This window comes from Lithobates pipiens, unplaced genomic scaffold (genome assembly GCF_037356315.1).
Source record: "Lithobates pipiens isolate NorthernLeopardFrog02 unplaced genomic scaffold, aLitPip1_a1.2 Scaffold_18, whole genome shotgun sequence".
Lineage (NCBI taxonomy): Eukaryota > Metazoa > Chordata > Amphibia > Anura > Ranidae > Lithobates > Lithobates pipiens.
Genome location: NW_027507758.1, coordinates 608093940 through 608119677, shown reverse-complemented (window position 1 = coordinate 608119677; position 25738 = coordinate 608093940). Strand labels below are relative to the sequence as shown.

The following is a 25738-nucleotide window of genomic DNA, read 5'->3' as shown; positions in this document are numbered from 1 at the left end:
GGATTAGGTCCGTCCGGCCCAGTTCGTCGGGAAATATTTCCAACATGTTGGAAAATTGGGTCGGACGGAGATTCGGATGGAATCAGTCCGATGCATACCACACACAGTCGGATTATCCACGACACGGTCCGATAAGACTCATTCCGACAGATTCTCCGACCGTGTGTACAAGGGCTTGGACTTAAGTACTAGTAAAAACCAAATGGTAAAAAGAAAGGTAAAGGTAAAGACAGTCCATGAATCGCCAAAAGACATGCGATAATAATGTTGCAAAAAAACGCTAAGATAGAAAAAAGTTTGAAGGAATGTAGAAGCAGGCTGTGCAGGAGGTATGTGTTCACTAATGCAGCAACTTCTCGGTGCGTGTGACAAGTAATGATATTGCCCTCACCAGATTTCTTACCCCTGTTGGGGTGAGATAGCCTCCACAGTGTGAGCCCCTGTGTCGCTGTCTGTAGACTTCCTGGGGGGTTTGTTTGTCATCCACTGGGGAAAAGTCACTAGGCTCTCAATGGAAAAGAGGAATGTCCATAGTGTGACCCGTTTTATTAAAAGGCTTTTATTATATTAAGAAAATTCCTACTCACATTTAGGTAAAAATTACAACGGCAGTATAAAAATACGTCTGCCGGCTGTTACAGCTGATTGTGAAGAGTGTGCATCCTATGGCCATGCCCTACGCGTTTCATCACCACAACGTCATCTTCCAAATTTTCTTAATATAATAAAAGCCTTTGGGACTGTAAATGATCCATAAAAGACTGCTGCTGATGCTGAATGGCAGGCTCCACCTCCATGCTGGCACAATCTTCCTCTTCCTCCTCTTCCTCCTCCTCCTCGTCCTCTTCCTGTGTGATCGGCGGGCCAGCAGGAACACTGTCTGGATAAAAGGGGTCTTGAGAGGCAAGGAAGTATCTGCCCCAGTGTGGCTCGTGTCCCCCAAGCACACCAGCGCAAGCACAGCATAGCATCTTTTTGCCTGCATACTTTCATAGCCCCTTGAACGCCTACGGAGCACCGCTGGTTCCGTAGCACAGGAAGAGGCCATGGAGGAAGAAGAAGAAGATGTGGTGCAGGAGAGAGGTGTGTCACAATCACCAGTAGCATTTTGGAGGCGTGGTGGTGGAACAACCTCCAACACTACTGCACCTTGTCCTTTATCATTCCCAGCTGCCAGAAGAGTAACCCAATGCGCCGTGAAAGATAGGTAACGTCCCTGTCTATGCCTGCTGGACCATGAGTCAGCGTTAATATGCACCTTACCGCTGACCGCCCTGTCCAGGGAGGCATGGACATTGCCTTCCACATGCCGGTAGAGAGCTGGAATTGCCTTCCATGAGAAAAAGTGGCATTTGGGAACCTACCACTGAGGAACCGCACATTGCACAAACTCACGGAAGGGGGCCAAGTCTACCAACTGAAAAGCCAGCTGTTGAAGTGCTAGAAATTTGGCCAAGCTAGCATTCAACCATTGGGCATGTCGATGGCTGAGAGTGAACTTCTTTTGATGGTCCAGCAGCTGGGGCAGGGAAATTTGCCTGCTACCATTGGACGTCAGTGTATCGCTAGCAGATTGCCCGCTAGTACTTGGCTGTGACACACCTAATTCTACACCTTCATTCCTCTCAGTGCAGGTTTCAGAGAGGACTGAAGGTATAATGGGGTTGGAGATCCCAGCTGATAAGGAGCAAGGAGAGGTCTGCTTTGTTCTTTGGTGTGGGTATTTTAGGTACGCTTGCCAATGAACTGCATGGCAGGTCAATATATGTCTGGTCAAGCATGTGGTGCCCAAGTGGCTGATGATTTGGCCACGCGAGATATGCTTGAGACCTATGTTGCAAATAGCAGCAGTGCGATCTGATGCACTCGTCTCAAAAAAGGCCCACACCAAAGAACTTTTGGAATAGCGGAGCTCTGCGGTGTAATTTAGCCGGTGTGCTGCCCCTGGAGGGCATCCTGCCTCGTTGGAGATGTGCCTCCTCGTCCTTTCTCCTATCAGGCACCCACGTGGAGTCATTGACCTCATCATCCTCTCCCTCCTCATCACTGGAGCAAACCTGGCAGTATGCTGCAACTGGTGGAACATGACTGCCAGATTGCTGTCCTTGGGCATCCCCTCTCTCTGGGCTCACGTTACTGCCTTCCTCTAGCTGGGTATCATCATCAGAGACTTCAAAATGCTGGGCATCCTCCTGGAGCATGTACCCAACACTGTGATCAAACAGTTCGGGGGACTCCTCAGGAGGACATGGTGGGGCTAGAGAAGGAGTGACTGATGCCATTGAGACGAGGGAAGAGGCTGCATTGGCAGTTGCTTTGCCAGTACCCTGAGCTTGGATGAGAGAGGATGAGGAGGACGAGGAGGGCTTGGTCATGCACTCTACCAAGTCTTCGGCATGCTGTGGCTCAACACATTCAGCTGCCGATAATAAGGACAAGCGTGTCCCATGGCCACGTGCTGATGAGGATGCACCGCTCCCATGACCAGCACTGTTGCCCCTAGACACAGAGCCTGCTTGCCCTCTTTTATTGACTTGTGACTGTCTGCCTCTTCTTGTTAGCCTTCCAGACATACTAATGGCCTGCAGGGAGATGTAGCTGCACAAAGCTGGGACGTATATACTGATTATACTGCAGCTAGCAGAATCAACTGCCTGCCTGTAGTATTATTAGTATGAGAACACCAGCAATTGGGGTAGCTTTAGGTGCACACTGTGCAGATGACACAATACACCAACTGTAATTACTGGAGCTGCCTGTGGTATAGGATCAGTAGAACACCAGCAATTGGGGTAGCTTTAGGTGAAAACTGTGCAGATCACACAGTACACCGACTATAATTGCTACAGCTGCCTGCAGATAGAATCAGCAGAACACCAGCAATTGGGGTAGCTTTAGGTGCACACTATGCAGATGACACAATACACCAACTGTAATTACTGGAGCTACCTGCGGTATAGGATCAGCAGAACACCAGCAATTGGGGTAGCTTTAGGTGCAAACTGTGCAGATCACACAGTACACCGACTGTAATTGCTACAACTGCCTCTGGATAGAATCAGCAGAACACCAGCAATCGGGGTAGCTTTAGGCATACACTGTGCAGATGATACAATACACCAACTGTAATTACTAGAGCTGCCTGTGGTATAGGATCAGCAGAACACCAGCAATTAGGGTAGCTTTAGGTGCAAACTGCGCAGATGACACAGTACACCGACTGTAATTGCTACATCTGCCTGTGGATAGAATCAGTGGAACACCAGCAATTGGGGTAGCTTTAGGCATACACTGTGCAGATGACACAATGCATCAACTGTAATTACTGGAGCTGCCTGTGGTATAGGATCAGCAGAACACCAGCAAGTAGGGTAGCTTTACGTGCAAACTGTGCAGATGACACAATACACCAACTGTAATTACTGGAGCTGCCTGCAGTATAGGATCAGCAGAACACCAGCAATTGGGGTAGCTTTAGGTGCAAACTGTGCAGATGACACAATACACCGACTGTAATTGCTGCAGCTGCCTGCGGATAGAATCAGAACACCAGCAATTGGGGTAGCATTAGGCGTACACCGCAGGAGGCACAATACACCGACTGTAATTGCTACAGCTGCCTGTGGTATAGGACCAGCAGAACACCAGGAATTGGGGTGGCTTCATGTGTACACCGACTGTAATTGCAATAGTTTCAAAGGAAATTCAGACACTGTCTCTCTGTCTATCTCTCTCTCTCTTAGCGACGCAACACACTACGCAAGGCCATCACGCAGGCGGCCGTATATATTGTGGGGCGTGCACTAAACCCCCTGAGCGATTATTGGCCACAGACATCCTGCCTGTGGCCAATTATGGCTCTCTTCGCTGACGGCGCTGTGATTGGCCAAGCATGCGGGTCATAGTGCATGCTTGGCCAATCATCAGCCAGCAATGCACTGTGATACCGCAGTGAATTATGGGCCATGAGCGACACTCGAATTTGGTGCAAACAGCCCATAATGTTCAGATTTCGCTGGGCTCACTCAGCTCATCCCTATTTGCTACATACAAATAACATTAAGCCAATCACATCAGTCTCAGACCAGAGGGGTTACACCCACGCCCCCTTAAAGGAAAATTATACCAAAAAGTTGATTAGTTAAACTCACAAGTGCTTTTTTTACCACTACTATTCCTTTATTTTTGCTTTGGAAATGTACAAATGCAGCAATGTAGAAATTGGATGAAAGGTTTAACCCTGGGAAACACCTTTTAAAGGATAAAAAGTTAATTTTATATACAACTATATAGATCAGACCAAAATGAGGGACAAATGAGGTAGAGCTCTGACATATACCACAGTGCTGTACGGATAACACTGAGCCAGTCACGTCAGTCTCTCCACCAGGAGTTTACACTCTAAACCCTCCCCCAGTCACACACTATTATTATTATTATATTTTTTATATAGGTCTGAGTCTGACATATACCATATTGCTGTACGGAGAACACTGAGCCGGTCACATCAGTTTCTGCACCAGAGGGGCTTCTCCACCAGGTGGTGCTGTTGGCTCACTCCGCTGTGATCTCAGCTGAGAGAAGCAGCAAGTCTGGAGCCTCTCATGCAGGCTTTTCCCAGGCAAGCATGGACCATATTGCGGAAGATGAAGGTGGAGGCTCTCCAGAGGTACTGAGGCCTACTCTATGTGCTCAAGCTGCAATGGCTCCTGGGCATGTTCCTATGCAAGAGGAGTCCTTACCAGTCTTCCAGAATAAAGTGGTTAACAGACTTTGCCGCATTGCTAAGGAGGAACAGAAACTTTCTGTCATGTAAGAAGATCTCAGGAAAAAGAAATCCCCTGCATAGTAAGTCTAGAAACAGTAATGCCGCGTACACACAGTTGGATAATCCGTCGAAATGCGTCTTATCGGACCGTGTCGTCAGATAATCCGACTGTGTGTGGTATGCATCGGACTGATTCCGTCCGAATCTCCGTCGGACCCAATTTTCCAACATGTTGGAAATATTTCCCGACCAACTGGGCCGGTCGGACGTAATCCGATCATGTGTAGAGAATTTTGATCGGACCAAGTGCCACGCATGCTCAGATCAAATTCCTACATCAAAGCTATTGGCTACTAGCCTGAATGTAGTCCCATCGAAACGAAATTACGTCATCACGTTCTGAAAGATCGGATTTTTCGACAACTTAGTCCGACCGTGTGTATGCAACAGTTTCTGACACAATCCGTCAGACTAAATCTGACGGACAAAATCCGACGGATTTTGTTGTGGAAATCTCCTACCGTGTGTGCGTGGGCTAAGAGGGAAATATCCAAGCTGAAGTCTATGGAGGAGGCATTGTAAAAGTAGGAGAAGTTGGTTGCCTGTCTGAAGGAGAGCAGCGGTGTGTTCAGAGAAAAGTGTGAGAATGAGGAGAGATTGCAACAGATGAAGGAAAGTGCCTGTGCCAGTACCAGCCAGAGGGTGGATGCCACAGCAACGGCGACAGTATGGATGGGGGGTAAGGAAGTGGCTTAATCTGGTGACTCCAGTATTACCCCTGTCTCAGGATCTGCCCCTCCCTCCTTAGCAGCCTGGGTCATCTTAGGAGTAGGTTGAGGAAAATGGCGGATTGCTGCAGGCCATTACAGAAATGGAATCTCCCTTGAGTGGCACCGACTCGGCAGATGAAGATCTTTTTAAAAGATGGCAGGGAGTGCAGGATGAGATGGTGTGTATCCAGACAGAAAAGTAATGCCCTGTACACACAGTCGGACTTTCCGATGGAAAATGTGCGATCGGTTAGTGTTGTCAGAAATTCCGACCGTGTGTAGGCTCCATCGGACTTTTTCTGTCTGAATTTCCGACACACAAAGTTTGAGATCTGAATCTAAAATTTTCTGACAATAAAATCGGATCATTTAAATTCCGATTGTGTGTAGACAATTCTGACGCACAAAGTGGCACGCATGCTCAGAATAAATTACAAGATGAAAGCTATTGGCTACTGGCCTCTTTATAGTCCCGTCGTACGTGTTTTACGTCACCTTGTTCTGAACAATCGGATTTTCCGCCAACTTGCGTATGCAAGACAAGTTTAGGCCAAAATCCGTCAGAAAAAATCCAACAGATTTGTCGTCGGAATGTCCAACCGTGTGTACAGAGCTTAAGGATGAGCTCAGGCGTGTTCGCAAATAGCACGTGTAGAGCCCACCAGGAAGTCAGAACTGCGGAGCACTAATCGCAAGCAGTGAGACATTTCCCGATCTCTGCATCCACGCATCGGGACAATGTCTCTGTGCTTGTGATTAGCGCTCGGCAGTGCCGACTTCCTGGTGGGCTCTGCATGTGCTGTTTGCGAACACGCCTGAGCTCATCCTTACAGAAAAGTTTCTGATGGCTGCGAGGAGTCCCACATTGACACTAACAGTGCAGAGCAGAAATGTTGCATGAACATTGAAACTGCAGAGCAGGAATGTTGCATGAACATTGAAACTGCAGAGTAGGGATGTTGCATGAACATTGAAACTGCAGGGCAGGAGGGCCATATGAATGCTGAAACAGCTGGTGTTTTTTCTAAATGAAAGACTTTACTTGATGATGGGGCTGCTGGTAACTGTGGTACTTCTGGCATTATGTTGAGCGGGGTTGTTGTGCTGGAGGGGAGGAAGGAGGATCAAGTGGTGGGTAATTTACCAAACCAGATTTCAGAGGTTCCTATGCAGCCAGTTATATAGTCCTATGCAGTCAGTTAATGTGTCATCTGTCCCAGTTAGGAATTATGCTAGGCTGTGTTGGGACAAAGTCATGCTGCTAGTAGAAGGGAGCCAGATGTGCGACTTTCACCTAACGCACCTTCTTTCATTAAACGCAGGAATGTGGTACAGTTCAGGTGGGAAGGAGGAGGTATTCCACCTATCAGGAGGGTGGTTGTGGATAAGATCCTAGACATGAGAATTAAGGCAGAGGATATTTATCCTCTTCTCAGGCCGGCTGGTTCCTTTGAATATGATTTGTCATTTGTGCATCCAGAATCGCTGGATCTGTTCTGATCTCAGGGAAACCTGCTGTAAGCAAGGGCGGATCCAGAGTCAAGTCTCGGGAGGGGCACTGCCAGAAACGAAGGTGTTGCTTACAGAACTCTAACGTATTGTACAGTCCTAAACTTGTTTAAAACAGTGATACTTTTATCATTCCAGATTAGATTATTACATTACAAACAGACAAGATAGGTTTAACCACATATAACTTTATTATTACAAAAAGCATAAGCAGTTTGTATACTTATAACAGAATATTACCAGACAAAATATTCACAAACAATATAAAATTATGTGTAAAAAAACAAATAGCAGAACCCAAACATTATCACTCTCCTCTGTCTCCAAACACACACAACAACAGAAACATTTTATTTGTAATTTACATAACATGAAAAAGTCACAGAATTAGCTCAAGTCTTCGTTTTCCTTGTTTGGCAAACAACTCAATAACTCGGTCAGTATTCACAGAAATATCTCTATGAATGTAAAGTAAACACAAGCCATTTAACCGTTCCTCCGCCATTCGTGAACAAAGCAATGTTTTAACACGACGGAGGGTTGAGAAAGATCTCTCTGCTGTGGCCACACTTACAGGGAGAGTAGCTAAGATCAGAAGTAAACTTCTGATGGTTGGGAAGAGGTCCTGTTCACACAAGTCCAACACGTCAAGATTTGTTTTTGGAATTTCCTTATGTTGTGATAACTCTCGTTTCCACTTTGTAAGCCATAGACTAATGCCCCGTACACACGACCAGACTTTTCAACATCAAAAGTCTGACGGAATGATTCCGGCAGACTATTTGAACGTGTGTGGGCTGCAGCGGACTTTTGATTTGCAAAAGTCTGACAGACTTTAGAAATGGAACATGTTTCAAATTTTTCCGACAGAACTCTGCCGGACCCAGTTCCTACTGAGAAATCCGCTCGTGTGTGTGCTAGTCTGACGGACTAAAACCGACGCTAGGGCAGCTATTGGCTACTGGCTATGAACTTCCTTATTCTAGTCCAGTCGTACGTCATCACGTTCGAATCCGTCGGACTTTGGTGTGATTGTGTGTGGCCAAGTCCGTTCATTCGGAAAGTCCGTCAGAACTCTGTCAGAACTCCGTCAGAACTCCGTCAGACTTAGTCCCTCGAAAAGTCTGGTCGTGTGTACGCGGCATTAGTTCTCCCTGCAGCAATGTCTCCATTATCTTCTGCTTACCCTCAGCTAGAAGAGGGTGGAAACGCTTTGATAATGATTGCACAGCCACAGGAACCATGCTTTCCCTTTTTTTTACCAAAAAGTACTGCTGGCATCAAGATTTGAATCTGGAAACACTGCATCGAATTTCCTGGAAAACAAATTTTTAAATCATTAACCACTTGCCGCCCGCCCTATTACAAATTGAGGGCGGCAAAGTGGTTTCATAATCCTAACCGGACGTCATATGACGTGATTAGGATTATGAGCCGCTGCGCGCCCCCGGGGGCGCGCATCGCGGCGATCGTTGTTGCGGGGTGTCAGTCTGACACCCGGCAACTACGATCTCGGTAAAGAGTCTCCGACGGAGACTCTTTACCATGTGATCAGCCGTGTCCAATCACGGCTGATCACAGTGTAAATGGGAAGAGCCGGTGATCGGCTTTCCCTCACTCGCGTCTGTCAGACGCGAGTAGAGGAGAGCCGATCGGCTGCTCCTCTGACAGGGGGGGTCTGTGCTGATCGATTATCAGCACAGCCCCCCCGAGGATGCCCACACTGGACCACCAGGGACACCACTAGACCACCAGGGAAAAGGTAATAAAAATCCATAATCCTCCCTAGACCACCAGGGTGCCAGTCAGCACAATGGGTGCCAATCAGTGCCCATAATGGATGCCAATCAGTGGCCACAATGGGCATCACTGATTGGCATGCATTATTGTTTGGCACTGATTGGCATCCATTACTATAACACCGATGCCGCCTATGAGTGCCCACCTGTGCCGCCTATGAGTGCCCACCTGTGCCGCCTGAGTGCCCACCTGTGCCGCCTGAGTGCCCACCTGTGCCGCCTATGAGTGCCCACCTGTGCCGCCTATCCATGCCCACCTGTGCCGCCTATCTATGCCCACCTGTGCCGCCTATCCATGCCCACCTGTGCCGCCTATCCATGCCCATCCGTGCCGCCCATCCGTGCCGCCCATCCGTGCCGCCCATCTGTGCCAGCTATCAGTGCCAATTTGTGCCACCTATCAGTGTCCGTCCGTGTCGCCCATCCGTGTCGCCCATCCGTGTCGCCCATCAGTGCCGCCTATCAGTGCCACTTCATTGGTGCCACATTGGTGCCCATCAGTGCCACCTTATCAGTGCCCATCAGTGTAGCCCCATCAGTGCCCATCAGTGAAGGAGAAAACGTACTTATTTACAAAGTTTTGAAACTGAAACAAAAAAAAACATTTTTTTTTTCAAAATTTTCGGTATTTTTTTATTTGTAACGCAAAAAATAAAAACCGTAGAGGTGATCAAATACCACCAAAAGAAAGCTCTATTTGTGGGAAAAAAATGATAAAAATTTCATTTGGGTACAGTGTAGCATGACCGTGCAATTGTCATTCAAACTGCGACAGCGCTGAAAGCTCAAAATTGGACTGGGCAGGAAGGTGTTTAAGTGCCCTGTATTGAAGTGGTTAATAATGTTGTCCAGCAAGGGAATATACAACGATTTCCTGTAGTATTCTTCAGTTGATTCTACATTGCAATTGAATCTGTGCACTTGCCTGCCTACAAGACGTGGCAATTTTAGTTCCACCCCAAGTTCCGATGCCAATTCTGTAGCCTCCATATGCAAAGTGGAAAAAGTGCCATCAGCGTTACATCGCATATTCTCCATGGTTGCCATGGTATCAGTCAAACAGTCAGAGGTGCTTGTTAAATCAATTGTTGGGGATTGAAGGAAACGACTCAGAGGAAGGGTTACTTTCAGAACACTGATGAGTGAAATCAAGGAAAATATGAATTCTGTACTGCACAGAGAATGGATGAGAGTAGATGCTGTTGAGCTAGTGTTTGAGCATTGCCATTGAGATATTGCAGATAGTGCACTCACCACTAGTGATGGCCGAACGGTTCGCCCGGCGGTCGTTTCGCGGCGAATTTCCGACATTCGCGGTCCGCACGTTCGAACGCCTTTTTCCGTCGTTCGCCGCGGCGGACTTACGTGTTTAATGTATACAAGAACTTTAACCTTTGGTGACACGTTTATCATGTGATACAGGACAGCCAATTGAGACATGACAGCACATGGACACTTGTACATTCCCCCTAACCTATAAATACACCCGATCCGGTGGCCATTTTACATTCTTTCTTCTGTTACGATAGGGACAGGTTCCTGTGTGGAGTAGGGAGAGATAAACCACTAGCTATTTGGTACACAAAAGTTCTTTTCAGGACTGGTATAGGTGTTAGGTGTTGATAGGTTTGCTGTGCTGCTGATTCTTGCAGCAGCCTGAGTGTCTTTTGTTAGTTTAGAGAAAGGGAAAGGACGGTGTATGCTACAGGGACAGCCAGATTAGTCTTTCATCATCATCATCATCATCATCATCATTAGCTGTTACTATCAAGGTCCACAAAAGAGCTGTTCCAGTAACCACTAATCGTTCTCTTTTTTTGCCAATTTGTATAGGGACAGGAAGGAAGCAGTGTTGTCAGGCAGTGAGGGTAATTTTAAAGACTTGCTGTTATTATTAGTTCCACAAAGGTTCTTTTCAGGACTGGTATCAGTGGTACAGTAATAGGCTTGTACATGTATAATATTCTTTCTTCCAAATATAGAAAGGATATTATACTTGACTGCTGCCCTTCTGCTGCAGTCTGCTAAACATTCACAACTCACTTGTTCCACAAAAGTTCTTATAAGGACTGGTAACTTGGTATAGGGTGCTACGGTACATAGGCTTGAGTGCGGTACAGTCTGCTGTTCTGTAAGGACCGCTATCGGTCCACAATAGATAGGGTTGACGTGCACCACTGCTGACCGCTGCCCTATACTGCAGCAGTCCTTCAGCGGTATAGGGACTGACGTACAGTCTGCTAATCACTAACACACAACCTGCTTGTTCCACAAAAGTTCTTATAAGGACTGGTAACTTGGTATAGGGTGCTACGGTACATAGGCTTGAGTGCGGTACAGTCTGCTGTTCTGTAAGGACCGCTATCGGTCCACAATAGATAGGGTTGACGTGCACCACTGCTGACCGCTGCCCTATACTGCAGCAGTCCTTCAGCGGTATAGGGACTGACGTACAGTCTGCTAAACACTAATACACAACCTGCTTGGTCCACAAAAGTTCTTATAAGGACTGGTAACTTGGTATAGGGTGCTACGGTACATAGGCTTGAGTGCGGTACAGTCTGCTGTTCTGTAAGGACCGCTATCGGTCCACAATAGATAGGGTTGACGTGCACCACTGCTGACCGCTGCCCTATACTGCAGCAGTCCTTCAGCGGTATAGGGACTGACGTACAGTCTGCTAATCACTAACACACAACCTGCTTGTTCCACAAAAGTTCTTATAAGGACTGGTAACTTGGTATAGGGTGCTACGGTACATAGGCTTGAGTGCGGTACAGTCTGCTGTTCTGTAAGGACCGCTATCGGTCCACAATAGATAGGGTTGACGTGCACCACTGCTGACCGCTGCCCTATACTGCAGCAGTCCTTCAGCGGTATAGGGACTGACGTACAGTCTGCTAAACACTAATACACAACCTGCTTGGTCCACAAAAGTTCTTATAAGGACTGGTAACTTGGTATAGGGTGCTACGGTACATAGGCTTGAGTGCGGTACAGTCTGCTGTTCTGTAAGGACCGCTATCGGTCCACAATAGATAGGGTTGACGTGCACCACTGCTGACCGCTGCCCTATACTGCAGCAGTCCTTCAGCGGTATAGGGACTGACGTACAGTCTGCTAAACACTAATACACAACCTGCTTGGTCCACAAAAGTTCTTATAAGGACTGGTAACTTGGTATAGGGTGCTACGGTACATAGGCTTGAGTGCGGTACAGTCTGCTGTTCTGTAAGGACCGCTATCGGTCCACAATAGATAGGGTTGACGTGCACCACTGCTGACCGCTGCCCTATACTGCAGCAGTCCTTCATCGGTATAGGGACTAAGAGTTTTGTCACAGGGTCATTTAAAAAATGACAGGCAGAGGAAGAGGCAGGCCCTTCCGCAGGGGTGGTAGGGGTAGGGCAGGAGCAACAGGCTTGAGCCAAAGTGGGAAGTTGCAGAAGGTGCGTTCAATTACTTTAAAGGATGCACCAGACTTGGTTGAGTGGCTCGCTCAGCCTTACTCTTCTGCACCCTCCTCATCCTCTCGATCTGCACCCTCTTCTTCACTCTCTGCTATGTGCACCCCCAAAGACACTACCACCAACAACACGACCACCACCACCACATACCTTCCGCTTGAGTCACTGGAATTATTTTCCGATCCATATCAAGAGGACATTTCTGATGCGCAGCCACTCTTGGTATTGGATCAGGAAGAGGAGGTAGCAACAAGCGCTACTCAGCAGTCTGACGCCAGTACCCAGATCAGCCCAAGGAGGAGGTTGGTCCCCGGTGTTGCTGCCTACTCCGAGATCTCTACTTATAGCGGTGGGGAAGGTGACGTTGATGATGACGTGTCTAGTGATGTCACGTGGGTGCCCACAAGAGAGGAAGAGGAGGGGAGTTCAGAGGGAGATATGGACCAGCAGATAGGGAGGAGAAGCAGCAATGACTTACATTGCACAGCAGGGACAAAGCAGACTGCAAATGTATCAGGAGCGAGTCATCGACCATGTACGGTCACATCTGGCGCTCCCAGGACACCGGCACATGGCTCCGCAGTGTGGGCTTTTTTTAACGTGTCCGCTGCTGACAATAGCGTTGCCATCTGCAATCTTTGCAGTCAACGCGTTAGTCGCGGTAAGCCCAATACTCACCTAGGGACGACCGCCTTAAGAAGGCACATGAGCAGCCATCACCGAGCCCAGTGGGAGCAACGGAACACACAAAGCCACACTGCAGGCTCTCACCGTCCAGCCTCGTCTTCTACTTCTCCTTCTCCTCTCTCCTCACAATTGTCCTCCACTCCACCTTCCATCACGCCAAGCTCACATTTTTCTGCAAAAAGGCAGGCTTCCGTGGGCCTAATGTTTGAGCGTAAAAAAATGATGATGCCGGATAACCCTCTTGCCCAACGGTTGGCGGCTGGCTTGTCAGAACTCATAGCCCGCCAACTACTGCCATATAAACTGGTGGACTCGGAGGCCTTTCGCAAATTTGTGGCCATTGGAACACCACAATGGAAGGTCCCAGGAAGGAAGTATTTCTCAGAGAAGGGCATCCCAGAGCTATATGGCCATGTTCAGCGGCAAGTGAATGTATCTCTGGCACACAGTGTCGGTGCCAAGATACATCTGACCACAGACACGTGGTCTAGCAAACACGGGCAGGGAAGGTATATCAGTTTTACTGCCCACTGGGTGAACCTTCTGACGGCCGTCAAGCATGTAACCCGTGGCACCCGTGTAGATTTGGTTTTACCGCCACGGATTGCATGCAGGCCTGACTCTTCTTCTCCTCCTCCTACTCCATCCTCCTCCCTCTCCTCCTCAGCTGCCTCCTCCTTTTCCGCTGCTAGCGTCTCTTCCACTGCACCGCCCAAGCTCCCCAGAACCTATTCCACATGCCAGGTGAGACGTTGCCATGCCGTGCTGCGTCTGTTGTGCCTGGAAGCAAAGAGCCACACTGGCCCGGCACTCCTTTCAGCTTTGCGTTCACAGGCAGATGAGTGGCTAACACCGCTCAATTTGACAGTTGGTAAAGTGGTGTGTGACAACGGTGCCAATCTGCTTAGCGCATTGAAACAGGGCAAAATCACGCACGTGCCGTGCATGGCACACGTCTTAAACTTGGTCGTGCAGCGATTCCTTGTCAAATACCCTGGGGTCCAGGACATCTTGCGGCAGGCAAGGAAAATCTCGGCCCATTTCAGAAGATCTTACACGGCCATGGCTCGCCTTGCTGACATTCAGCGGCGACACCATCTGCCGGTCAGACGTCTTATTTGCGATTGCCCGACGCGATGGAACTCAACCTTCTATATGCTTGATAGGCTGCTCCAGCAGAAACGTGCAGTTAACGTCTACCTGTATGAACTCTGCGAAAGAAACGGTTCTGGGGAGCTGGGTTTTTTTTCACCGCGCCAGTGGCTGCTCATGCGCGACACATGCAGACTTCTGCGGCCATTTGAGGAGATCACCAAACTGGTCAGTCGCAGCCATGGCGCCATCAGTGACATGGTACCTTATGCCTTCTTTCTGGAGCGTGCATTGCGTCGTGTCATTGATCAGGCTGTGGAGGAGCAGGAGCGGGAAGATGAGGAAGTCGCAATGCTGGATGAATTCCCAGGGGGGGCTACTCTATCTGAGACAAGTCAACAACAGGAGTCTGATGAGGAGTCAGAGGAGGATGGTGCCGGGGCGGATGAGCAGGAGCAAGAAGAGCATGCTTTAAACCTTTCTGGGATCCCTGTTGTGCGTGGATGGGGAGAGGAGAATGAAGAGGACGACATTATCCTGGATGATGAGCAGGAGCCAGGCCACCACACCGCTTCCACTTTAGTGCAAATGGGGGCCTTCATGCTCCAGTGTTTTAATAGGGACCCCCGTATAAAAAGCATGAGGGTCAAGGACCAGTACTGGGTGGCAACGTACTTAGACCCCCGGTACAAACACAAAATGGCGGAAATGTTACCGCCGTCGCAGAGGGCTGTCAGAATGCAGCACTTCCAGGCCTTGCTTCGAGAAATGCTGCATTCTGCTTTTGCGTGCGCTGGCAGAGGAGCAATTCCCACTCCCAGAGAAGGATTTGCGGGTACCAATCCAACAGCGCCTGCAAGAAGAGGCCGGTTTGAAGATGTGTTGGTGACTTCGGATATGAGGTCATTCTTTCAGCCGACCCATCGACAGGTGTCATCCGGATCCAGCATCAGGGAACGCCTAGACCGTCAGGTGTCCGACTACATTGGGTTAACGGCCGATGTGGACGCTCTGAGGAGTGATGAACCCCTAGACTACTGGGTGGGCAGGCTTGACCTCTGGCCAGAGCTTGCCCAATTTGCAATCGAACTGTTGGCTTGCCCCTCATCCAGTGTCCTGTCCGAAAGGACGTTCAGCGCAGCAGGGGGGATTGTGACCGATAAGCGTACTCGCCTAGCTCACCACAGTGTTAACTACCTCACATTTCTAAAAATGAATGAGGCATGGATCTCGGAGGAATTCAACACATGTGACCAGTAGACCATGTATATGTCTATAAACTATTTTTTTAATCAAGCACACAGACCTTCTTAATTCATTTGGCTCACTTCCTTGACCCAAAAAAGCACACCGTACTATATGCCCCTACCCTCCTCTTTGAAGAGGTTGAGCGGTGTCATATTTCTACTGGGGCTGCTTATGATATCCCTGTGCTGTGCTGACTTCCTCCTGGGGGTTCTTATTATGAAGGGATCACACTATCCCTGTGCTGTGCTGACTTCCTCCTGGGGGTTCTTATTATGAGGGGATCACACCATCCCTGTGCTGTGCTGACTTCCTCCTGGGGCTGCTTACGGTGCTGCTGTCAGTGCTGTATGTCACGGTGCTGCTGTCAGCGCTGTATGTCACGGTGCTGCTGTCAGCGCTGTATGTCACGGTGCTGCTGTCAGCGCTGTATGTCACGGTGCTGCTGTCAGCGCTGTATGTCACGGTGCTGCTGTCAGCGCTGTATGTCACGGTGCTGCTGTCAGCGCTGTATGTCACGGTGCTGCTGTCAGCGCTGTATGTCACGGTGCTGCTGTCAGCGCTGTATGTCACGGTGCTGCTGTCAGCGCTGTATGTCACGGTGCTGCTGTCAGCGCTGTATGTCACGGTGCTGCTGTCAGTGCTCTGTATTACGGTGCTGCTGTCAGATGCCTCTATCACGGTGCATGTGTCATTCCGGTATGTCACGCTGCTGGTGATCATCTCCTGCACCCTCTTCTTTGCCTACCCTGGTCCCTGACCTTCCCTCTCCTCCATTGCCTTCATTAGCTCCATAGTCCTGAATTGTTAGAACAATTTCCCAAATAAAATAAAAATGCTTGTAGTTATCGATCCCAAATTCACCTCATACATGTATTATGTCATTGTCCAGATGGTGGGACTACGTTTTACCCCCTAATAATTACCACGTGGCCGCAAATTCGACATGAAGGTTTGCAAAGTTCGCCTCCCATTGAAGTCAATGGGGCCCGCGGCGAACGTTCTGTTTCGCGAACGTTTGGGTCCGTTCGCATTTCGCGTTCGCGAAACGTCCCGTCGGAAGTTCGTCCATCACTACTCACCACTTTTAAAAGTCCATCTCGAAATCTTATGAGAGAATCATGGCGCTCTACCCATCTAGTTTCACAAAGACTGGTAAGCTGAGAGCCTAACTCCTGCTTTAAAATAAAATGACGCTTTGCTGATTGGTTAAAAAATGAAATGGTTGATTTGACCACTGCTACTGCATTGCGAACTGCTGACACTTGTGAGGACTTTGAAATTGAATTGTTCAGACAATGATTGTAGCAAGGGCATCTGCAACTGTTGGGTGCTACACGGAGAATCTCTGATACAGCACCAGCCACCTCTGAAGACATAACACTGCAACTGTCTGTTCCAATGCCAACACAATGAGTGATGTCCAGGGAGAGGTCTTTAATTAGATGGATAACCATCTGGCCTAAAACCTTTCCTGTAAGCCTTGGTTCTGAATTATCAATTCCCGATTTGTTCTGGGTTGCAAATTCATAAGCATCTACAAATTTTATAAAATCCTCACGAATCGATCCATTGTAGACATATGTTGGAATGGCCAGCCTGTATTTGTGGGAGGAGTCGGAGACTATATAACCCTCCTCCTCTGTCAGGGCCAGGGTTGGGGTTTTCTAGGTGTAGGCAGCTCATGGGGGAAGGGCTGTCCAGCTATCCCCCACCACTCTCTGCTCTGCATTCATGCTGATGGGGAAGCGGGGTGCGTTTTCCTGTCATGTTCCAGTGTGAGGAGAGGGGGGGGGTGATCCTCTCTCTCTCCCCCCACACGTTTGCTCTGTCCATCCGCCCGCCGTTTCTGCCAGTGTGGGGAGTGGGGGGTGATCGGCCGCCCCAGCTCCTCTCTCTCCCCACATGTTTGCTCTGTCCACCCACCCGCCGTTTCTTCCAGTGTGGGGAGGGGAGGGGGGGGCGATCAGCCGCCCCAGCTCCTCTCTCTCCCCAGCTCCTCTCTCTCCCCAGCTCCTCTCTCTCCCCATGTGTGTTGTGCTGCCGATTCGTCCGGGGGGGGGGGGGCTCCACGTGGCGGCCGCTCGGCTGATTCTCCTTGGGAGAGGGTGTGATCGGCTGGGCTGCTGGGAGCCCGCCTGGTGATCGGCCGCCCGCTGGATCCTCTCTCCCCTTGCTCGCATGGCGGCGGGGGGGGGGGGGGTCGGCTACCGCTGGCTCCACTCCCCGTGCATGTCCGTCGCCAGAGCTGCCGAGAACCCGCCTGGTGATCGGTCAGCTGCTGGATCCTCTCTCCCCTTGCTCATGTGGGGGGGGGGGGAGGGTGGTATCGGCTGGCTGCCTAAGTGAGAGGTGGGTCCTGGTGCTTGCAAGGGGGATGGGCTGTCACCCACCTGTTGCTCCTTTCCTCCCCACAGCGCAGACTGGCATCTCTGCTGCAGTGATGGAGGATCTCAGTCCACCCAGGTTGCTGCTTTACTTGGTGGTTTCTTTGGTCGGTGTTATATTGGGGTCAGCCCGGGTGTCTGTGGTAGCTTCCATCAGCAATTTTCTGTCATAGCATTCTGTTATAGTGTTTTGCCAGCGTTTTCTGTTATAGCGTTTTTTCCAGCGGTTTCTGTCATAGCGTTCTGCCAGCGTTTTCTGGCATATCGTTCTGCCATCGTTTTCTGTCATAGTGTTCTGCCAGCGTTTTCTGTCATAGCGTTCTGCCAGCGTTTTCTGTCATAGCGTTCTGCCAGCGTTTTCTGTCATAGCGTTCTGCCAGCGTTTCTGTCATAGCGTTCTGCCAGCGTTTTCTGTCATAGCGTTCTGCCAGCGTTTTTCTGTCACAGCGTTCTGCCAGCGTTTTTCTGTCACAGCGTTCTGCCAGCGTTTTTCTGTCACAGCGTTCTGCCTGCGATTTTCTGTCACAGCGTTCTGCCTGCGATTTTCTGTCACAGCGTTCTGCCTGCGATTTTCTGTCACAGCGGGCTATCCAGCATTTCTGTCACAACGTTCTGTCCAGCATTTCTGTCACAGCGTTCTGCCCTGCATTTTCTGCCCAGCATTTTCTGTCACAGCGTTCTGCCCAGCATTTTTCTGTCACAGCGTTCTGCCCAGCATTTTTCTGTCACAGCGTTCTGCCCAGCATTTTTCTGTCACAGCGTTCTGCCCAGCATTTTTCTGTCACAGCGTTCTGCCCAGCATTTTTCTGTCACAGCGTTCTGCCCAGCATTTTTCTGTCACAGCGTTCTGCCCAGCATTTTTCTGTCACAGCGTTCTGCCCAGCATTTTCTGTCACAGCGTTCTGCCCAGCATTTTCTGTCACAGCGTTCTGCCCAGCATTTTCTGTCACAGCGTTCTGCCCAGCATTTTCTGTCATAACATTCGGCCCAGCATTTTCTGTCATAACGTTCGGCCCAGCATTCCTGTCATAGCGTTCTATCTAGCTTTCCTGTCATAGCGTTCTGTCCAGCATTTCTGTCACAGCGTTCTGTCCAGGTTTCGGTCATAGCATTCAGTCCAGTTTTTTGTCACAGCATTCTGTTCAGCATTTTCTGTCATAGCGTTCGGCCCAGCATTCCTGTCATAGCGTTCCATCTAGCTTTCCTGTCATAGCGTTCTGTCCAGCATTTCTGTCACAGCGTTCTGTCCAGGTTTCGGTCATAGAATTCAGTCCAGTTTTTTGTCACAGCGTTCTGTTCAGCATTTTCTGTCATAGCGTTCGGCCCAGCATTTCTGTCATAAGCGTTCCATCTAGCTTTCCTGTCACAGCGTTCTGTCCAGGTTTCGGTCAGCATTCAGTCCAGTTTTTCTGTCACAGCGTTCTGTTCAGCATTTTCTGTCATAGCGTTCTGCTCAGCATTTCTGTCACAGCGTTCGGTCCAGCATTTCTGTCAGAGCGTTCGGTCCAGCATTTCTGTCACAGCGTTCGGTCCAGCATTTCTGTCACAGTGTTCGGTCCAGCATTTCTGTCACAGCGTTCGGCCCAGCATTTCTGTCATAGCATTCGATCTAGCTTTCCTGTCATAGCGTTCTGTCCAGGTTTTGGTTATAGCATTAGTCCAGTTTTTTGTCACAGCGTTCTGTTCAGCATTTTCTGTCATTACGTTCGGCTCAGCATTTTCTGTCAATACGTTCGGCCCAGCATTTTCTGTCTTTACGTTCGGCCCAGCATTTTCTGTCATTACGTTCGGCCCAGCATTTTCTGTCATACGTTCGGCCCAGCATTTTCTGTCATACGTTCGGCCCAGCATTTTCTGTCATACGTTCGGCCCAGCATTTTCTGTCATACGTTCGGCCCAGCATTTTCTGTCATACGTTCGGCCCAGCATTTTCTATCATAATGTTCGGCCCAGCAATTCTGTCATAGAGATTGGTCCAGCATTCTCGGTCATAGCATTCTTTCTAGCTTTCCTGTCATAGCGTTCTGTCCAGGTTCGGTCACAGCATTTAGACCAGTATTTCCGTCATAGCGTTTGGTCCAGTATTTCCATCATAGCGTTCGGTCCAGTATTTCCGTCATAGCGCTCTGTCCAGCATGGCGGTCATAGTGGTTTGCCCCTGGGTTCCTGTTTGATTGCCTGTCATATCATTCTGCCCGGCATGTCTGTCATAGCGTTCCGCCCCAGGTTATCTGTCAGTGTTCTGCCCCTGGAGTTCTGTCATAGCGTCCTGCCAGCATGTCTGTCATAGCCTTCTGCCCCGGGATTTCAGTCATCGTTCTACCTAGGTTAACTTTTAGCATTTCTGTCATGGCATTGTCGTGACATTTTTCTGTCAGTATTTCTGTCATAGTGTTTCTGTTCAGTGGTTCTGTCATGGTGTTTCAACCTCTGTGTTTGGCTTCAGAGTTCGCAGAAGGGCGTTCACTTATGACATATTCTGGTTAGGTTTGTCTGCATTCATTGTCATGTCTTATCGTATCTGTGTTCATGTTTGTACCGGGGTCAGTTAGCTAGGGCTCGCACATCGGGATCTGTCACGTCTACAGATCCATACGGGCTGAGGTTTCGTTATTAATGATTGTTGACCACAATCTTCTCGCCTGTATACCATACGTCATACGATGCATGTTCATTCACCACACCTGTACGTCTACCCACCACGGTCTGTGGGTACTCTAGGCCTGAGTTTCTGTTAATTACCTGTCTCTGCGCTGCAGGTTACTCGGGTTAACTCACTATTTCTCAACTCACACACAGGGGGGGGGGGGGTTCATCATTAGGTTCATTCATGCGCTGTGGTCTTGACTTTTCTGCCATGTTCTCATTCTTAGGTAGGCAGAGGGGCGTTGTTGTTGTTCTCATGTCTGGTTGTCTGTCTTTCCTTCTAGTTGCGTTTTCAGGTTGGGCCGTCTTGGCATCCATACCAATATCAACCATGCCTGCACTCACGTACAGATGTCTTTTCGCCACTGGGCGCACCCTCAGGTTGGAAGCAGACAACAATTTTCTTTAGTGGACATCCTGTTGCATAGAGGCCCTGGTTACCGCCCTGGGATTCATACTCTCAGGGTGTGTCCAAGCCACGGTCCTTAGGTGGTAGGTTGGGCGACGTCGTCACCATTCTGGATTCCACTCTCAGCTCCGATCTCTTGTCTAGGAGGTTGCCTGGAGTACTGCTCAGGGACGTCGGTCCAGTCATCTTTGCTCCTCCCCGGTTTGTTCCAGGTGGGGAGGGGGGTGCTTTAGTCACTTTGGGCATGGCTGGTTCATGCTATGGGACTTATTCCCCTGGGTTGGAGTCTGTTTCTCCTTCCTCGGTTCAGGATTCGGTCTCGGTTGGGAGGTCTCGGGCAGTAGCATGACCTGCTCGCATCCGGTGGGACCAGTTTGTCTTGGTGTCGCCATGTTGATGATGCTTGCCATGGCATCTACTCCATCACATCCATCAGGCAGCCAGGTTTCCTCTCCTATCACTGGTATTTTTGCCACTCACCCTCTCACATCCTCTTACCAGGTATGGGAAGGGGTGTTTTCACGGTGCTTCTTCTGGTGTCTGTTGTAGGGGTTCTTCGGGTCAGCCCTTGCTCTCTTTTCCCCACGTATCCTCTCATTCATAGCAGTTCATTCTCATGTCCGGGTCACCTTGGGCATCAGGCTCATCCTATCCTTCACGGGACGTTCAATTGGGTTTGCGTAGCTTGCAGGCTCTAAGGAGGTTCCTTCTCATCTCCAGGTCTGGAGTCGGTGGGTTCTACTCTCACAGCGGATACTTACCGGTTACTTACGGTTGGCGTTTGGGCATACGTCATTTTAGGGATGGGATCTCTACCTTCCCTCTCCCACCTAAACTTGTGTCTTTTTGCCCTCTTTTCAGGCATACTGACCATCCAGGCCATGGCACACCTCAGGCCTTGTTTCGTAAGTAATATTGCATTTCCCACTTGAAGACTCCGATTACAAGTTGGAAGGCTGGCTGTAGGCCAGCCTGTATTTGTGGGAGGAGTCGGAGACTATATAACCCTCCTCCTCTGTCAGGGCCAGGGTTGGGGTTTTCTAGGTGCCCACCCACCCGTTTCCCCCAGGTTATTCACTCATACTCATAGTATTTTTCTTATTCTTACATTCAGGGTATGCCCTCTTTTCAGGCATACTGACCATCCAGGCCATGGCACACCTCAGGCCTTGTTTCGTAAGTAATATTGCATTTCCCACTTGAAGACTCCGATTACAAATAAAGTTCAGTGTAAGTTGCTCGGTATGGGAAATGTCTGTAGTTTCATCAAATATTATACTAAAATAGCAAACCTCTTTAATTCTAGCTACAATGATATTACTGATTTCATCACCACAACACCCGATTATATCATTTTGTGTGGATTTTAAAATGTATGTAACGCGAGAAGATGCAGTAAGGAGGTGCTTCTCTAATACTTTGTCTCCAGATGCAACACGGTACCTCAACAATTCCCGAAAGTTGCCTTCATTCACCTCCGGGGTGGAGTCATCCATTAAAGCACCATCATCTCGGTGGCCACGCAGAGGTATATTTTGTCTACCCAAGAATATAATTGACTCGACGATAGGACGAATTCGCTCTCGGTTTTCTTTCACTTTCTGAAGTCGATGCAAGTTTATTTGATTAACAATTTCATTTTCCGGTGCATGGTAGGTTTTTAAAAATGCATTTCCTTCAAATACACTCTCCTGGTGATAAACAAGCCTTGCATGGACTTCCAAATCTCCATCCTTGCCCTTAAGCTTTTTAAAATTAGTAAGGTGCTCCATGACCAATTTTCCAAGGGCCATGCCTTTGTTATGACCAGCTTTCCGATGTTGTGCAAATAATGCACAGTACTTGCAAAACAATCCCTTTTTGGCAGGTGAATATACTAGCCAAGGAAAACTGTCACTATGTTGTTTTGACAAGTATCTCTTTATTTCCCGAGTTTCTCCATTTTTAGAAGTCATGTTCTGAACAGAGAAAGGTAATTCATATCCAGGAGGAGGTTGCCATGGACTTTCCAATAGCAAGCATTTAGTGTAGTCACTGATTTTTTTCCCAAGATGTGTGCCAATGTCATTAATTAACATACTGCTGGTTTCAGGCTGGGTATCAACAGACAGTGGCGACACATTAGGATCTGTTTCACCAGATATTCTCTCTGCAAATGCACCAGAACAGGATGGGAGGGTAGTGTCAATTTCCATACGTGAAGTGCTTTCTACTATTGGCTGTTCTCCTGATGACTTTTTTGCACTGGCACTGAAGAAAGAATCTATAGTCCTGCAGTTCACTCTTTTCTGACTCATTTTGCTGTTTCTATAATTAAAGTACAAAAGTGCACACTACATAAAGTAATTGCCTTTATAGAACAGCACAGCACTGCACACACATTGTTGACATGTACATGTACAATAACTGAACTGATTTAAATATGCAAGAATACATTGCAGACATGATACAAGAGATGATCAGAGACTGCAGACATGACACAGGAGATGATCAGAGACTGCAGACATGACACAGGAGATGATCAGAGACTGCAGACATGATCCAGGAGATAATCAGAGACTGCAGACATGATCCAGGAGATAATCAGGCCGCGTACACAGGGGCGGATTGTCTGCCCAACTTAGTCCGCTGAACCGTGTTTCAGCGGACAATCCGCTCGTGTGTGGGCTTCAGCGGACTTTTTCAGCGGACAGTCTGATGGACTAAGTCTTTCGGAATTTCCGTAATTTTGTCCGTCCAAACTTGGTTTCAGCGGACAGTCCGCTCGTGAGTAGGCAAGTTGGACGGACTAAGTATGGCGCATGCTCAGAAAGGATTTACACGCCGAAGGTTGCATTGCAGTGTATTGGACGTCGTATTTCTAGTCCCGTCGTACGTGCTGTACACGTCATCGCGCAAGCTTTCAGCGGACTGTCTGTTCATCGTGTGTGGTCAAGTCCGTTCATTCAAAAGTTGAACGGACTGTCTGTCGGATTGTCTGACGAACTTAGTTGGGCAGACAATCCGCCCGTGTGTACGCGGCCTTAGTCTGTGTTTGCTCTTCATAAAGTTGGCGGATACAGATGTGTCATCCGCCCACTCTCATCCAATCAACAGTCAGCCAATCCCCTGCTGAATTAAACAGAATCCGTGAAAGGGGCCTAATGTTCTTCCTAAAATGACAGCAACATTGGTTACATTGTTTTCCTCATAAACTCACCTGTTCTGTTTCCTTTAAGCTATAAACTTTTGTACCACAAAATACCAAAATATTGCACGGAAAACCTGAAAATTTTTGCTCAATTGCCATGTCAGTGTTTAAAATTCAGTGTTAGATTTATTGATTTAACAAATGTTTCCAAAATGTAAATATAAAAAATAAATTCAGGTGGCCAGATTAAAGCACTGTTTGCTCTTCTGCAGCTCCACATTTAAAGAGGGATTTCACTGTGAAAAAAAATATTAAAAGCCAGCAGCTACAAATACTGCAGCTGCTGACTTTTAATAAATGGACACTCACCTGTCCCAGGATCCAGCGATGTCGGCAGCCGATGCAGATCGATTGCTCGGCTCTCGGCTGCTGCCGCCACCATTCTAGGTGAGGGAATCAGGAAGTGAAGCATTGTGGCTTCACTTCCCGGTTCCCTACTGCGCATGCGCGAGCCGCGCAGCTTAATAGGAATGGTGTGCGCTGTCTCTGGGACCCGTGTGTGTCCCAGCAGACAGCGCGCATGGACAGGAAGAGGCATAGACTCCCGTGGGAGTCTATGCCCGGAAGTGGGTGCAAATACCTGTCTTTGACAGGTATCTGCACCCCCTCCCCCTGAAACGTGCCAATTGTGACACCGGAGGGGGGCGGGTTCCGATGAGCAGAAGTTCCACTTCAGGGTGGAACCCCGCTTTAAATCAATATTCTGCATTATAATTAGATTAACCACTGGCTGACCAGCTGCAGTACATATACTGCAGCAGGTGTGCTCTATTGCACGAAATGACATACCTGTAGGCCATTTGGTGCAATAACCAGTGAAGACGCGCGTGCTGATTGGCCACCCACGATCGCTCCCCACAAAGATAGGACAGCGGTCTGCAAATGTCAACAAGGCAGACTGCCGTTCTGTCAGAGATAAACAGAGTGATCCTGCTAACCAGGAACACAGATCACTCTGTTCATCACAGTTAGCAAGCACCCCCTAGGCACACAGTTAACCCTTTGATCAACCCATGAATTGTTAACCCCTTACCTGCCAGTGTCATTAGTACCGTGACAGTGCATATTTTTTAGCACTGATCCCTATTAGTGTCACTGGTCCCCAAAAAGTGTCAAAAGTGTCAGTTATTGGTCCGATCTCTCCTCTGCAATGTTGCAGTACCACTAAAAATCACTGATCGCCATCATTACTAGTAAAAAATAATTAAATATAAATGCCATAAATATAGTTTGTAGACGCTATGAATTTTGCGCAAACCAATCAATATACACTTATTGGTATTTTTTTTTCTCAAAAAATATGGAGCAGAATACAGATTGGCCTAAACTGAGGAAGCAATATTTTTTACAGCAAAAAATATTGTTTTTTTTTTTTTTTTTTTTTTTTTTTTTAATTCTTGCTCTTTTTCTGTTTATATCGCAAAAAATTTAAAAAAACGCAGAGATGATCAAATGCCACCAAAGAAAGCTCTATTTGTGGGAAAAAAAGGACATCAATTTAATTTTGGTACAGCATTGATTGCACAACCGCGCAATTATCAACCAGTCAAAGTAACGCAGCGCAGGATCACAAGAAATAATCATACATAATGGCACACATGTATTTTGCGATTTGTCACATAACATTTATTCATACTTTTACTCACGTTTAGGCAATTCTTTTGGTACTCTGGTGAGGGGAGGGGTACCGTTCCCATGCAGGAGCAATGGAGTGGAGATGGATGGGATGGATGGATCCAGTAATCTTCTCAATAGTGTATGTAGAATTC

General features: G+C 48.3%; 1 protein-coding gene across 8 annotated transcripts in view; it reads left to right on the top strand.

Moving 5' to 3' along the window:
* The window catches only part of LOC143989238 (uncharacterized), a 484136-nt gene that overhangs the window by 400007 nt on the left and 58391 nt on the right, over positions 1-25738 (top strand). Inside the window, exon 12 of one of the 8 annotated variants that reach the window (XM_077489305.1) lies at positions 22209-22307. The exons of the other annotated variants lie outside the window; for them this stretch is intronic. Coding sequence (XP_077345431.1) covers positions 22209-22307 — 99 coding nt within the window. The remainder of the gene's footprint in view (positions 1-22208; positions 22308-25738) is intronic. 8 annotated transcript variants of the gene reach the window in all.